The sequence below is a fragment of the Lactuca saligna genome, chromosome 1 (assembly GCF_052625555.1).
Source record: "Lactuca saligna cultivar CGN05327 chromosome 1, ASM5262555v1, whole genome shotgun sequence".
NCBI classification, from domain to species: Eukaryota; Viridiplantae; Streptophyta; class Magnoliopsida; order Asterales; family Asteraceae; genus Lactuca; species Lactuca saligna.
Genome location: NC_136417.1, coordinates 194,493,394 through 194,509,807, shown reverse-complemented (window position 1 = coordinate 194,509,807; position 16,414 = coordinate 194,493,394). Strand labels below are relative to the sequence as shown.

Here is a 16,414-nt window from a genome sequence, read left to right as displayed (position 1 = left end):
ATTAGTGTGCTGGTTAACCACACACGTTCCACTAACGACTTGGCAATGTGCAAAGTGTAATTTCAAGGAATAGCATCATTTCACATTTTACCTAAAGTAACTAAGATTAGGAATTATAAAAATATTTAGTTACTATACATTCATTATACTTATTAATGAGGAATTAGTTGCCATATCATACCCGTTCGACTAACGACCCTCCACCAATCAACGAAGCGGTAGGTGAGAGTGGACACTTATTAAACTGCCATTTTATAGGCAACAACCTTATACCCCCCTTATAGATCGACTTCGTGAATGAGGCCTACTAACGGTAAGACTAGCTTAATCTTATACATATGTATAATATTAATCTTATAATATTATAATAGTATAATGGTTGAATTTTAAACTTGTAAAATTATAGGGTTTAGAATTTAAATATTTCAAAAATAAAATTTTAATCAAAAATTTAAATTCAAAAACTTGAGGGCAGTTTTGAAACTTTTCAAAACATCTTTTAGATCAAATTTGAAAAATTATTAATTAATCATATTATTAATATTTATCATATAATTTGACCAAATCTTTTCCTTTACAAGATAATTCAAATAAAAAAATACAAATAATTAAATTTATCTTATAAAACAAGTAATTATCTTATTTTTGACAATTATCCTTCAATTGAATTAGGATAATCAATACCATATTGAAAAAATCGAGTTTTATCAGTCAAAATTGTTTTTGGTAATTATCCCAGTTCAATTTTAGTCAAAATCCCAAAAAATTAGCCACCAGACGAGTCGACTCGTCGAGTCACAGAACAGGACTCACCGAGTAGCCCTAAGTTCATCTGGTGATTCGACGAGTCCATCAATCAGAGGTGGAAATTTTCGAATTTTGAGCTTGAACAAATTATCTATGCATCAAATACAAAAGATAAACGATCTAGGCTTTGATACCATTGTTGAGTTATGAGCAAAACAACACTCCTATGGTATTCATGCAAACACTAATGCTTAGATCTAGTTTTTCTATTTATACATGCAACAATTGTCCAAGACTTGCAAACCCTAATCTAGTATACAATAAAACTTAAAATCAACATAAATAAACTAGTAAGAATGTTACCTTGATTGTTGCTTGAAAATCTTGAGCTTTTGAGAACCTTAGCACCTCAGATGTTATGCCTCTAACAGATCACAAACACCAAAGCAAGTTGGAGAATAATAGAGAGGGAGGGAAGGTAATTTTCGGCTCTTAGAACTCTTCTTAGGGTTGTGGTAGCCAAAAAATGCAAGCCACGGGTTCCTTATATGTGAGCTGCTAGGGTTTCAGTCAAAACCCAATCGGATTGCTTAGGCCTTAAGCAGTCTAAAGATCCTTCCAGAAGCAAGGCCTTGGACGAATTCAATGCAGGCTTCCTTATTGATTTCGTCCATCCCCTTCTAAGGGATCCACAACCTAAAATTCAATTATCTTATAATTGCAATTCCAGTCCCCTAGGCTCAATTAATATATTTTAAACACAAAATTAATTTTTAATTAATTCTTGACCAATATTAATTAATCAATATGATATCTCCTTTACTATATTATTCATATAATATAGTAATAAATCATAATAACATATTTCTCTATTATTCATCCAGTCAAGTTGTTTCGGTGAAGGCAACCCAAAAGGACCATGCTACAACGGGGTCACGTACATACAAAATATAGTTATGGGCTTAGACACAAATCCAACAGGTCTTACAGGAATAAGACCTACAAAATGGTGTTTTTGGATTTCTACACCGTACGCCGGGCGTACTAGTGTAGTATGTGGGGCGTACGCACCATGGTTCCGTTATGGGCCATTTTTGGGCCTTAGGTCTTCAGGGTTTTGGGCCATGAGTTGTTGGGTCAGATGTGCAAAAGGTAAAATAGTATTTTACTTATTGATATGATAGAGTATGAATTGGACATTGGACTATGGGAATTGCCTTAATTACTGCTTAGGAATAATTTGGATTGTTCAGTGTGAGGAGCTCGACAACAGCAATGCTTATGATTCGGTTAGTGAGTTTGATCACTATACTGTAGGATACTAAGGTAGTATGTGTTTGTTGTGTCTGTGACTCTTGTTGTATGCATGTATGCTTGTTTTCTATATGTACGTGGGGTGAAATAGACCCGATACAACACTGAGCTGTCATTTGAGTTGAAATAGACTTAGGGGTGAAATAGACCCGGTACATCCTTGAGTTGTCGTGTGAGTTGAAATAGACTAGGGGGTGAAACAAACCCGGTTCAACCTTCACCTGACATTTATGTATGATATGCGGTATTTTCGGAAACTCATTAAGTTTTGTGCTTACAGTTCATACTTATGGTTTCAAGTACTTTCAGTTTGAAAGAGAAGGGTCTGACTTGATCGCAACATATCCACCCATATTTCCGCACTTTGTGATTTTGAGATTGTACTCTGATAACTATTTTTACTCTAACATACCTTTGAATGTTGATAAGAATAAACTGTATTTATGTGTTGAACTAAAAATGAAAATTTTATTTAAACATTCGACACATGAGGGCTGGGGTGGGGGTGGTTCTATATGTGAAATTCTTTTATTAGTTTACTAAGAACTCAAACATCCCACATTTGTGTAACATAAAATAGTGATTAATTAAAAATGCCATTTTACAAAGAGGTATTGCATATTAACCACTTCCTACATGGATAGATGACCATTACAAATGGACTATTTCTCAATAAGGAAAATGATGATATCTGACATTGAAATTTTTGTTGAATAATATAAATGATTTAACGATATAAATTTAGGATCAATATGTGTAGGATATGAAATTTGAAATAACAAATTTATTTTAAAATGATTTTTTTTTTTTTGTTTTTGTATCGGTGATTTTTATAGACCAGACGATTTTGTAGGATATAACGTAGAATTGTATATAACGATGTTTGGACAATTTTGTGGTTATTTTTGATTATTTTTTTGGAAAAACTTAATATTTTTAATTACTTTCACATTTTCTCTATCAAGTTAGTTTTTTTGTTAATTACTTTGTAACTTAATAAGGTATCCATAAATATACTTGAATAATTATATTTTTTGCTAATCAGTTATAGTAATAAATTAAAATGACTTAGTTTAATAGTTTGTAATTTCATTCCATCGTTACATTTCCTTTTTGTCTTGATATCTCACTAGAATCTAACATTCTCGATAAATTAACATTTAATAACAAATTAAAAGTTAAAAGATTTATTTATTTATTTTGAGAATATATATGAATAAGGTGTAATGTGTTAAGTTTGAAGTGATTTTGAGATCCACATTGACATAATATACTTGTAACTGTTTAAAGAAGGTTTTTTACTTTTTACATATTGACGTTGATGTTTCCGTGTTCGTAAAATCCGATCTTAAAGACTTTAAAGTTGCGAGCGTGGATAAATATTGCCGGAAAACAAATTCTCTTCAAATTTTCAGACAGGTTTCGCTTCTTCTTCGAAACAAAAAAAAACCCCTTCTCTTTCTTCTCTTCTCTCACAGCTTTCTATGGCGATTTAAAAACAAAAAAGACAACACAACTACATAAACAATGGCTGAAAAGCTTCAAACCCTGCTGAAGGAAGTTGGATCCAAGCTTGAGAACCCACCTGCAAATAAAGATGCTCTTATCAAGCTTTTAAAGGTACTTGCTCCTCATTGCACTCAAAGTCTACCAACTTTTGAATATTTTGTTTTCTATGTTCTTAGAACAATGGTTTCTTCCGGATTTTCTACTTGTTTTGTTTTGTTGTTCTCAATTTTGGTCCACGGAAAATATTGCCTTTCAATTTAACGGTTTCAAATTTGTTGAAATTTGCCTCCATGTTCTTTAATTTTGATCTCATTGTTTGGGGTAGGGAAGAATTTCAACTTCTCAGCTTGTTGATTGAGGAATAAATAACGTATTTTGGGGATATTCATGGGTCAGCTGAAATTATTTGTGAATTTTGTTTAAAATTAGGGTTTAGTTTCAAGGAGTGGGGAATATGGTAAGCTTTATCATTCGCTCGGGCCAATAATTAGACTGTTTCCCATTCCACTTTCGAGTTTTCATTCAATAAAAAAAAACTGCTTTATGATGTCTTAAGGTAAAGATTTTACAGTTGTTTAAAAAGAGAAACAGTGTCAATATGGTTCCTCCGGTGTCTTTTTTAGTTAGTTGAGGAAACGTCTGTATCTTTTGGGAGAGAATTCATGAGTTTCCTGAAAATCTTGTGAAAGTTTGTTGGAATTAGGGCTGGGTTTGAAGGAATCAGTCGTGGGTGAGAATTGGTTGGAATTGAATTCCATTCCAATCAGGCAATCACTCAATTGGTTTCCATCACAAAATCCTTTGACCAATGGATTTCAACATTCCATCCTAAAACCCATGGATTTGAATTCCCATAATTTCCTCCATGTTAAAAAAAAAAAATACTTGTAGAGTTATGCGATTGTATGTTCTACTTTACTGCAGCAAGCGGCATCATGTATGTGTGAGGTGGATCAATCACCATCAAAAGAAGTATTGGAATCTTTGCAGCCTTTTATAAATGCCATTGTGAAGCCAGAGTTGCTAAAACATCATGACAAAGAAGTTAAGCTTCTTGTTGCAACCTGTACATGTGAGATAACCAGAGTGACTGCTCCTGTCGCCCCATATGAGGATCATGTTTTAAAGGTATAACTTTTTTGTTGGATGGAATGGAATTGACAATTCCATTCCATTCCTTGGTTGCATGATTTTTGGATCCTAATTGGTGTTTGACATTGGTCAGGATATTTTCCGTTTGATTGTAAGCACATTCAGTGGGCTACGTGATACAAAAAGCCCATCTTTTGGGAGGAGAGTTACTATCTTGGAAACAGTAGCTAAATATAGATCCTGCATTGTGATGTTGGATCTTGAATGTGATGATTTAGTCAACGAAATGTTCAGAACATTTTTTGCTGTTGCCAGGTTTGTTTTTGTTGATGATTAAATGGGGTTGTAGTGAAGTCTCATTATAATGGCTTAAATCATCTTTATGCAGTTCAGTTTATGCCAAGTTATATTTTTATCATATATAGTCGATGCAAATTTTAAATTAGGCTAAAAGCACTTTCAATGTGTTTGTGTATTTTCTAGAATGATCAGCAAATTTCATGAGCTTTCATTATAATAAAAGAAAAAAAAAAAGAATGAATGAAAGTAGGTTGGTATTTGTTGCACTAAAGTCATCACTGTGGCTTGAGTACATGCAGTGATGAGCATTCGGAGACTGTTATCACATCAATGAAGACAATCATGGTGCTTCTTTTGGAAGAGAGTGAGGACATCAACAATGACCTTTTGCTTGTTATTCTATCTGTTTTAGGCCGAGATAAGAAAGTAAGCTCTGTTATTTTTATTTATTTATTAATTGTTCTCTCTCTCTCTTTCAAATTCTCAACTAAGATTTTATTTAAATAAAAAAAAAATGTGATTTTTGCAGGCGATAACAATGGCTGCAAGGAGGCTTGCTATGAATGTGATAGCACAATGTGCAGGAAAACTTGAACCTGGTATAAAGCAGTTCATTCTAAAATCAATGTCATCAGAGGGCAATTCTGTACTTTCTCAGATTGATTACCATGAAATTATCTATAACATCTACCGCTCTGCTCCTCAAGCCTTGGTGGGAATTGTGCCCTACATAACTGGAGAGCTTCTGGTAATTACACTTTTTTTTCTTCTTAAATCTCTGAAGAATCTTCACATCATTTAATATTAAGAATCTTCACATCGTTACAAGGTAGGTGGTGAGGTGACAGGAGTTGGGACATTTTATTTTATTAAAATTTTTAATTTTTTCACAGACAGATAAAATAGAGATGCGGTTAAAAGTGGTGAAACTGGTGGGAGAGCTTTTCTGTATCCCAGGGTCCATGATTCCTGAGACATTTCAGCCGATCCTTTTGGAGTTTTTAAGGAGGCTGACTGATAGAGTTGTTGAGGTTCGAATGTCTGTTCTTGAACATGTCAAGCTTTCTATGTTATCCAATCCTTTCAGACCAGAATCTCCTCAGTTAATTGGTATATAACTAATTCCTTCCTCATTTATTATTATTATTATTGTACAATTTCATAATTCGGTTACTTGATTTTTTTTTTTTTTTTTTTTTTGTTTTGTTAGGTGCTCTGTGTGACCGACTTTTGGATTATGATGAAACCATACGCCAAAAAGTGGTTGCAGTGGTGTCTGACATTGCATGCCATGAGTTATCTTCTATTTCTACCAAATCCATAAAGCTTCTAGCTGATCGACTTCGTGACAAATCTGTAATTACATATCTTTTTCTCACTTTCCAGCAATAAATTAAATAGCAATGCACTTTCATTCTACTTTCATCATTTTTCTTATTAAGGCATTGTACTTTGAAAAGTCTACTTAGTATTGCATTGTAGTTTTAGTTTTTTTTCTTATTATGGTTTGAAAAATCTTAAAGAGTTATAGAGTGAAAATTGCTTTGTATTTGGATGACATTGCTATCATCAAGTAGATCTTTCAAAGTATAATGCTGTAATAAAAAATAAATCAAAGTATGTTGCGATTTCTTGCATGTTTCCCTTTTCTTATATAGGTGTATATATGGATGTGGTAAATTAATGTTATTATAAATTATATATAATACAGCTCCCTGTGAAAAAGTATACCATGGAGAGGCTATCTGATATATACAGAACTTGCTGCTTGAAGCAAATGGCTGGTTTGAATGTGAATGTGAGTGATGACTATGATTGGATTCCTGGACGAATTTTAAGATGTTTTTTTGACAAAGATTTGAGGTATCTTATATTTTATAATTCAAGTAAAGAATATTGTTATTGTAAGTTTGTAACATCAACATCATTATGACTTGCAGATCAGACACAGTGGAATACATTTTATGCACGTCCCTCTTTCCACCTGAATTCTCTGTCGGAGATAAGGTCAAAACTTGGGTCAAACTACTCTCAAAATTTGATAAAGTGGAGGTAAAAGCTTTAGAGAAAATACTGGAGCAGAAGCAAAGGTTTGTCTTCATAATTGTGCTTTGATAAATACAAAAAGTTTTCTATTAAATTAAAAAAACTTGGTACTTGGATTGCAGGTTACAACTAGAGTTGCAAAAGTATCTTTATCTTAGGCAGATGTATAAGGTTTGCTCTCTTTTCTTTTTTTTATCAACAATACATCAGTGTTTTTAGTTTTTTACACAATAAACAGTGCAAAATTAATTACAAATATGTTTTTATTGAATCACAGGATGGTGATGCTTCAGAGCTTCAGAAGAAAGTGGCTCTTATCTTTCGTTTCATGTCTCACTGTTTCACAGATCCCACAAAAGCTGAGTCAGATTTCCTGCTTCTTCATCAACTAAAGGATGCTAATGTTTGGAAGATATTCACAACACTTGTTGATCCCAACACTAATTCTCTTCAAACTTCCAAATCACGGGTAATAAATAACATCCTATTTTCATTTATTTCTATTACAACATTGTAATATGATATTGGTTCATTGTTTTGTTATTAAGGCAGTGCACTTTGAAAAATCTACCTATTTATAGATAGCATTGTACTTTTTTTTTTTTTTTTTTGAGAAGTTTAACAGATTATAATAAAAAAAATGCATTTAATCCGAGAATTTAGTAGTTAAAGAATATGAAATGGTATTTACAGGATGAATTGCTTAAGATTGTTGGTGAGAAGCATCCACTTTATGGAATCCTGAGCAGTCTGTCAATGAAATGCTCATACATACTGTTTAACAAGGATTATGTTAAAGATATTCTGTTGGAGGTGGAGCTACAGAAATCTTCCGGAAACAAACTGCTATCTCAATCTTGCATGAATTTACTTGTGGTAATATTAATATTTTATTGATAGTGATAGTGATAGTGATGGTGGTTGTTTGTTATAATCTCGACATAAATATGATATATTTCCAGATCCTTGCATCCTTCAGGCCATCATTGCTTAGTGGGACTGAAAAAGCTTTGGTCCATCTTCTTGAAGATGAGAATGAAATAATCAAGGAAGGTGTTTTGCATGTTCTAGCAAAAGCTGGTGGAGCTATTCGTGACCAATTGGGAGAATCATCATCTAGGTTTGCTTTCAATAATAATAATTTTAACTTACACACTTCTTGTCTATTATTATTCCTGTATATTAATTTAATATTATTGAATTGCAGTAGGTTAGATCTCCTTTTGGAGAGAATATGTGTAGAAGGTAGTAGGAGGCAAGCCAAATATGCAGTACACGCATTAGCAGCTATAACAAAGGATGATGGGCTTAAGTCCCTTTCTGTTCTTTACAAGGTTTTCCAGCTTCATAAATTTTATTTGTAATGTAGCCACTGTTTGCTATCACTCAATCAGATAAAGAATGGAATGGAATGAAAAACTCTGATATAACCCATTTTTATTTATAAAGTTTTTTGATGACACAAATCTTTCATCAAGAGTTTCATGATTTTATTTTTTAAACATATCTATAATTATCGTTGTCGAATAGGGTTAAAACTATACCATAAAAAATTCATATGAAAATTAACTCCCATTCCTACCACATGATCATGGAGTGTAATTCCCTTCCATTCCAGCCAACCACAGGCAAACATACCTTATTCTGAAGTTGCCTTGAGGACACTTGTTTGATGTTTCTTGAAAACTGTACAGAGACTTGTGGATATGCTAGAGAAAAAGACACATTTGCCCTCCGTGCTACAGTCTCTGGGCTGCATAGCACAAGCTGCTATGCCAGTTTTTGAAACCCAAGAGAGTAAAATTGAAGGGTTTATAAAGAAAGACATCTTAGGGTGCAGTGAGGTACTTGAATCCATTTTCAATGTTATACTTGTGATTCGGTATGATTGATTAATGTGAATTTTGGTTCACCATGTCTTAGAAACCAAAAGATGAAGCAAAAGAATCTTGGAATGATAGAAGCGAACTTTGTTCATGGAAGGTTGGTTGGTTTACTTGGAGTCATATGTATAAATTCCAAATTTGATTAAATTTGTAAGTAGTTTATTGGTCTTATTTTGTTGTGTAGATTTTTGGCATTAAAGCTTTGGTAAAGAGCTATTTGCCTGTGAAAGATGCACATCTTCGTGTTGGGATAGGTGAATTGATACAAGACCTCAAGAACATACTTTCTATTGGGGAAATCTCAAAAGATATTGAATCAAGGTACTTTGTGTCATAGAAATTTTTGGGGTTAAATGCAAGAAATAGCAATGCACTTTCATTGATTTCATTTGTTTATTATAGCATCGTGCTTTCATTTCAAGGTATAATGTCATAATAAGAAAAAAAATTGAAAGTACAATGCTATAATTGGTTAGTTTGTACTCTAAGTTTCCCATTCCTTCTTCTCTCAGTTGTGTTGATAAGGCCCATTTAAAGCTAGCTTCAGCTAAGGCTATTCTTCGTTTGTCAAAGCATTGGGATAAAAAGATTCCTATTGATGTCTTCTACCTCACCTTGAGAACTTCAGAGGTAAACATGTCACATGCAAGTATTATATAAACCCCTTTTTATGCTATAATTTATAACTATCTTTCTCTTTTAACGATTCATGTAGGTTAAATTCCCTGAAGTTAGGAAACTATTTCTGAAAAAAGTTCATCAATACATCAAGGATCGAAGTTTGGACCCGAAATATGCTTGTGCTTTCTTATTGGGAATAGGATCTCAGGAAGAGAATTCTGAGGTTATTACCCTAACCGGATCGGATCTTTTTCGAATTTCATTATGTTGGAAATATATTTGTGCCTTATATAGGAAGAAATGGAAATTGTTATGCATTTGCATGTATAATTGGTTTGATAGGAAGAAATGAAATGGTATTGGTAAAGAAATGAAGAAAAGTATGCATGCTGGTATTTTGCATTGGAAGAGATGTGATTATTGAATTTTGGAAATTTGTTTTTGGCAGGATAAGGAGAACAGTAATAATCTGAGTGACATCATTCAGATGTGTCAGCAAGGAAAGGCAAGACAAAGTGATGTGAACTCATGGGTAGTTCACAGTACTTACATTCTTCCCTATTTGGTTCATGCATTTGCCCATCATCCTTCTTTTCCAAATCTTCATGAATGCAAGGATCTTCAAGCATATCAACCCACATACAGGTAGGTATACTATCTATTATTTATTTTTTTTCAGTTGAAATTGCTATCTATACCTGTTGAATTTGATTCTTTGAATGAAAAAAAAATATACATGTATTTTTCTTATTTTCCAGGAAATTGTATTTATTCCTTTCTATGTTGGCAATTGGTGGTGATTGTGAAGATGGGAAGCCTGATAATAGTCTAAAGAAGGAAGAGGTTATTTCGGTACTTTCAGTTCTTCGAAGCATCAGAAGCTCCCAAGATGCTGTAGATACAAACATGTCAAAGGTAGTAGCAATTGATCTGTTTATTAAGACATCATACTTTCATTTTTTTTTGTTACAACTTTGTACTTTTAAAAATCCACCATTTAAAGTAATGTTGTCTTGTTGATCCTGTACAAAGCAATTTTCACTGCTATGATTGGGCTGATTTTCTAAGTATAATGTCCTCATAAAAGAAGTTGAAAGTCGAATGCTATAATATAATTGGGTGGATTTGCAAACTATAGTGACTTATTGAGTAGAATGCTGTAATACTTTCATTTTTTTATTGTCATGTGATAGATGGTTAAGTTTATTTACATGTCCAGAACTCATATGCAATCTGTGATCTATGCTTCTCAATCACCAAACGCTTAGCACAAAAGCAACAAGATCTTCAGGAACCAATACTAGCACATGTCCCTTTACCTCTACTGTTGTACAAACCACTTGAAAAGAAACAAGACAAAAAAGAAGAAGAAGAAAAGGAGAAAAAAGATGAGGTTCAAACTGATGTGAGTTCCTTCTCTCCATTTGATCATATCTATGACATAATTATTCAAACATGTTGATGTTGTTAACCTTTATAATAGATGCATCAATCAGTCATAAATTTTGTGAACTTGAAAATACAACAACAGGTCACTGAAGGGCAGAAGACATGGTTGGCTGATGCTAGTTCTGTTGCCCACTTTGAGTCCCTTAACATGGAAGCTAATGATAATGTATGTTATTCCTTCATTTATTACTTGCTTATTTGTTATACTTAGTTATAGGGCTAAATGCAAGATTTTGTTTTCTTTTGAAAATCTACTCAGTAACAGGGTAGTTTTTTCAAAAGTTAATGTCCTAATAAGAAAAAAAATAATTGAAAGTACAAATACAATGCCATGATTGGTTTAGATATTTCAATGTAGAAGGACTTATTTAGCAAATAAATAAATTTAGAATGTTGTGTTGTGTTGTGTTCCAATCCATCAGGTTGCAGAGGATGATATACTGAAGGAGATTGAAAAAGATGGTAAAGAGGTGCCTTTAGGAACAGTGTTGAAAATACTAAAAGCTAAAGGAGCAAAGGAAAGAAAGGCTGTTCCTGTTAAAAATGAATCTACACCAGCTGCTGCTGCTTCAGAAAGTGAAAACAATAACAATAATAATAATGTTGATATTTTAGGGATGGTGAAAGAAATAAATTTGGATAATTCAGATATGATGACGAATAAATTGAGTTCCATGAATGGTACCGGTGATGATGATGATGATGAAGAGAATAAAGGTGTTGATGATGATGAAAAGCGAAAAAGGAAAAGAACAATAAAACATCACGAATCAACAAATGTCTCTGTGTCTTCTCTCAAACCCAAACGTCAAAAGTCATCTTCAAAGGGATTATTATCAGCTTTTGAGAACATCAAAATGATTGATGATGAACAAACCCAACCTCACAATGACGCTGTTTCAGTTTCAGAAAACAAAGTTTCTTCTGAAGACCATATTCAATCCACTGACTTTGATGAACCTCATAATATCCAAACAGAAGACCATGGGAATACTGATCACCAGGTACGTAACCCCTCATTTTCTTTTTCCTATTAACTGTTGTTTGGATATATGATGTTTATAAAAAATTTAATGGGTTAACAGTTTCTTTTTTACTCCACGTTAACAAAATCTCCTAGTGGTGGATGTTAAGTTAGGAAAGTGATGATTCCATTAAGCAATTCATGGTTTTATAGTTTTCACTTTTTTTTTCAATTATTATGAGGTTAAAATAGTCATTTATTCGGATTCAAACACTGCATTCAGTACAAAAAAGAAACAATATTTACTTATCATTTTCCATTGAGTAGACTTTTATGAGTTGAGGAGTTAATAGGAAAAAAAGACAGCTTACTCGTTACTTATGAATTATGTGATGCAGAAGATGCCTAAAAAGCATACAGATACAGATGGTATCCACAAGTCAGGAGGACCTGTCAGAAAGCGCAAACGAAAAAGTATTGCAGGATTAGCAAAGGTTTGGTTTCAATCTTTTATCTTTTGTTTTTTTACCAATAACTAACTAACTTCCACCCTGCTTTTTCTTCAGTGCACAACAAAGGAAAAGGATAAGGAAAGTCACACCACAGACTTGATTGGAAAGCGAATACAAGTTTGGTGGCCTATGGATAAAGTGTCAGTAGTTTCTCTTTTATATCTCAACAAGGATACTTGTTAAACCAAAACACTATAATAGTTGATAAGAAGGAATGAAATAGAATCGCGTAAATTGTGAATTTGCAGGTTTTATGAAGGCTTGGTGAAGGCGTATGATCATCAAAAGAAAAAACACGTGGTAAGCTTTATCTTCAGTTCCTTTACACCTTTGTTTCCTTCTATTTTATCTACTGCCATTTCTATCATGTAATACTAGTAGTAGTGCATTTGATGATTAAACGCAAGAAATACCAATGTAATTTCATTGATTTGTTTATTACAGCATTACAAAATTGTACTTCCAATATTTCCTCATCAAGGCATTGATTGTACTTTGAAAAATCCACTCAATTACAGCAATGCACTTCTAGTTTTTTTTCCCATATTAGGACATTGCACTTTGAAAAATTTCCACATTGCTATAATCAGGTAGTCTTTCAAAGTACAATGGTGTAATGAGAAGAAATAAAAGCAGGATGCTAAAATGAGCATTTAAATGGAAGTAGGTTGGTATTTGAAAAGAAAAGGGTGGGATTTGATTTTATGTTGATTGAATTGAAGGTGTTATACAATGATGGTGAGGTTGAAGTGCTACGTTTGGACAAAGAGCGATGGAAGCTCATGGACAAGACTCCCAAGCCTCCTCCTACAAAGGTCTGATTTTTTTTTTTTTTTTTTATTTTCTTAAAACTACAAAAAGAAAAAAAATTGATTTCTGATATTGCTTAACTCTATCTTTGCAGCGGAATAAAGTGTCAAAAGGTTCAGGCCCTAAAAGAGGGTGAGTGACTATTCAATGATTTTTTTTTATATAGACAGATAAACAAAAGTAGGTTGTTATTTCTTGCATTTAGCCCTTTATCTTAATAATGGCAACATATTGATTGAGGCTAATATTGTCATCATTAGTGACTGGTGAGTTTGATTTTGGTAACGAGGGATTTAATGTAAGTGTGGTCTTGAATGTTTTGCATTGCAGGTCTATTAAGAAGATTCCTGATAATTCCAAGAAATTTAAGGACTTAGCCGACATGTGAGTAAAAAAAGAAATTTTCAATTTTCAGTTTCAAGAAACAACACTAGTTTTTATTAATGTCATGATATAGATCTTCATCACCAATGGCAAGAGGCAAAAGAACCCCAAGAAAAAAAATGAAGAGAGTTTTCCAAAAAATTCCTGAATATTCCAAACGAGAAACAAAAGAGGATCTTGAGGATGATATAACTGAATCTGAGCGTGCCACTTTCTCAAAGGTTGATAATTTGGACACAGGTGAACAAAACAAACATCTCCTATTCTCCTTTAAGGATATCATCTTATCTTATTCTTAGCTGCTCCTTTTTATGTTGGGTGTACAATGTCACTAACCATTGCAATGAAGTTTTTTTATATTTAATTTTGTTCAAGATTTGTTTTTCTTGTTGACATGGACATATGACATCACAAGTTTGTTGAAACAATTTCATAAGAGTGGAACAGAAAAGACAATATAAAACTTGGTTGCTATTTAATGAAATGGTAAAAGTTAAATTGAGTTTGACATCACATCATAATCTTTACTTATTGCAGAAGAAGAAGAAGAAGAGGCAAGTGATCAAGAGGGAGGACATTCAGGAGATGGGGAAATTACATTGCAGAAAGAAACCGAAAATGTTGATGATGATGATGATGTCGAGAGGCGGAAAACTTTAGATTCCGGCGAGGCGGAGTTCTCCGATGACGTGCCCCTTGTACCTATTTTCAACTTTTAATCCGTTTATTTCTTCCAATTTCGTTGAAAAAAAAATAATAATAAAAAAAAATGTTGTTTTTGATGCATTACAGGGTGTATGGAAGTCTAAAGTTAGGAAGCCAGATGTAAGCAAAAGCAAACAGGTTTAGGAGGAAGAAGATGACATATAATTATTTACAATCAGATTGTTACTTTACTTACACCAATAATAAAATGTGAAGTTGTATGTATGTATGGTTGCTACAGGGAAACCAACTTACTTAACTGTTGAATGTACAGATATAGTTTTTGACATGTGTTGTTCCTTTCCTTTTCTTTGCAAATGTACATCTCTTTAGCTCTTCTTCATGTAAAAACTACTATCACCCTGCATCTCATCAAACTCACTCTTCATAGACACTCAACTTTCTATCCATTCGGTTTCATTCTTACATTTTTTAGTGGACATGTCTGTCTAATAAAAGTTTGTTTGTATGAGGGTGAAGGCAACAATCTTAATTTGTGTTTATGATGTACCCAAGCATTACGACTATATGTCCATACATCATGTGTAGCCCATATTCATAAGATCAAAATTTCTTTTTTTTTTTTTTTTTTTTGTTGTTACAAATCGATATGCACATCTCTATAATCTTCTTTGGAAACAAGAATAATAGCAGAAGATACAAGAACAAACGGGTTAGTGAGAGGATGAAAACAAACTTACTTCTTAAAGGAGTACATCTTTAATTCTTATTAGTGGTGTGTCTTCAAACGACCTAAATAAACAACGCTCTCATCCAAAAGCTAAACCCATATTCCAAACCTGCAATACGGATAAAGGCGCCGACTTTTCATCCTGGATTACGAATGACCATTGTGATCGCAGGTAAGGGGAATCATTCATAACCCTACTTACTCTCACTCTTGGTCGCATCATTATTTCTATCTGTGTGTGAGACAACCCAAGAAGCCCACATCTCGCCTCGCTGATCCTAAAAGATCGCGTCTAACAAAAATATGAAAAGAGAAACTCATATCCTTCCTAAAGGTCGTGACCATGCAAACATCAAAACTCACTTTCAACTCATGCCTCGGGCTCAAATTAATCTATCTCTATCCTAACTAATAAAACAATAGTTTTCATGTCTACTTGTCATCTTCGTCTACTGCCATGACACCTTTTACCACTTGTCAACATTTCACACCTTCACAAAATATCCAGAATTTTAAATATGTGATATTAATACAAAATCGTTTGAATAAGTAAATAATTAATCACTTAAATACCATTTAATACAAGTCTTCCAATCAGGGGCGGATTTAGGGGTGGTCCAGGGTGGCACCGGCAACCTCTAACTTTTCCGGCCGCAATGGAAAAATTTTCAAAATTTTTATTTTTTCTATTATCGGCAATCTTGCGTCCGCCCTGCTTCCAATAGTTTCGGTGGTCAAACAAAATCATTAAGCATTTCATAATAACTTAACAAAAAAATAAACAGTTTTTATTTTGATTGCATTCCATAATTTTCTGCTTTCAAGTTTTATCATCTTAACATTTCAGAGATTTTCAAAATCTTTTGTAATCAGACTCCATATATTGAAACCAATACATATTTTCTTTTGATCTTTCTTAAACTTAAACTGTTCCAAACCTTCTACGAGTTCCGGATTTTGTATCTGTCATCTTCCAATCGGTTCGTCCATAGGCTTCAACCTTCAGTCTCCATTAGATACATATATAATCTGTTACTTTAACGTATAGATGAACATAATTTATCTATTATTTTAACGTTTCTAAATAAAAAATACAATGATTTATGACGAAAATCCAGATTTGTATACTTGTGTTAAGATCATGGGTTGGCAGGACGAGTCAATGGTTCAATTGGCTCAAGAACACACAAGGTTTAGGAAATTAATTTTTCTCGTCCATTTTTTTTTTTTTTTACTATTTGGTCAATTTGATTTCTGGAATCTATTTTTTATTTTTTATTTTTTTTTTACTTTTTGGTAATTTTGAAATTTATTATTATCAACTTAACTAATTACATGTATTTCTCAACTAACACATCAAAGTTTTCATAATTCATTTTATCTG

The 16,414-nt window shown here is 33.0% G+C and overlaps 1 protein-coding gene across 3 annotated transcripts; it reads left to right on the top strand.

The window, feature by feature from the left end:
* Nucleotides 1–3,445: 3,445 nt before the first annotated feature.
* LOC145047208 (sister chromatid cohesion protein PDS5 homolog A-like) lies at nt 3,446–14,628 on the top strand. 3 transcript variants are annotated; one of them, XM_078995454.1, is made up of 33 exons: nt 3,446–3,681; nt 4,495–4,698; nt 4,796–4,977; nt 5,262–5,388; nt 5,492–5,710; nt 5,856–6,072; nt 6,173–6,318; nt 6,674–6,825; nt 6,903–7,052; nt 7,131–7,179; nt 7,286–7,477; nt 7,702–7,884; nt 7,971–8,128; nt 8,219–8,342; nt 8,703–8,852; nt 8,932–8,991; nt 9,079–9,215; nt 9,407–9,524; nt 9,610–9,738; nt 9,964–10,160; nt 10,274–10,430; nt 10,735–10,920; nt 11,047–11,130; nt 11,387–11,968; nt 12,327–12,422; nt 12,495–12,580; nt 12,689–12,740; nt 13,163–13,255; nt 13,345–13,382; nt 13,581–13,634; nt 13,708–13,874; nt 14,172–14,332; nt 14,427–14,628. In XM_078995454.1, exons 1-33 carry the CDS (start codon nt 3,589–3,591, stop codon nt 14,481–14,483), a joined length of 4,800 nt encoding a protein of 1,599 aa, XP_078851580.1. In that variant the 5' UTR covers nt 3,446–3,588; the 3' UTR covers nt 14,484–14,628. The 3 variants fall into 3 exon arrangements, with proteins under 3 accessions (XP_078851580.1, XP_078851582.1, XP_078851572.1); XM_078995456.1 differs by having other exon boundaries at nt 8,216–8,342; nt 12,330–12,422; XM_078995446.1 differs by having other exon boundaries at nt 8,216–8,342.
* Nucleotides 14,629–16,414: the final 1,786 nt, after the last annotated feature.

What these genes read in the sequence shown, in the direction of transcription:
- LOC145047208 (XM_078995446.1), top strand. Translation starts at nt 3,589, where the DNA reads ATGGCTGAAAAGCTTCAAACCCTGCTGAAGGAAGTTGGATCCAAGCTT. An exon ending in CCAAGCCTCCTCCTACAAAG is followed by an intron (nt 13,256 to 13,344) that starts GTCTGATTTTTT and finishes CTATCTTTGCAG; the next exon opens with CGGAATAAAGTGTCAAAAGG. An exon ending in GGTTGATAATTTGGACACAG is followed by an intron (nt 13,875 to 14,171) that starts GTGAACAAAACA and finishes TACTTATTGCAG; the next exon opens with AAGAAGAAGAAGAAGAGGCA.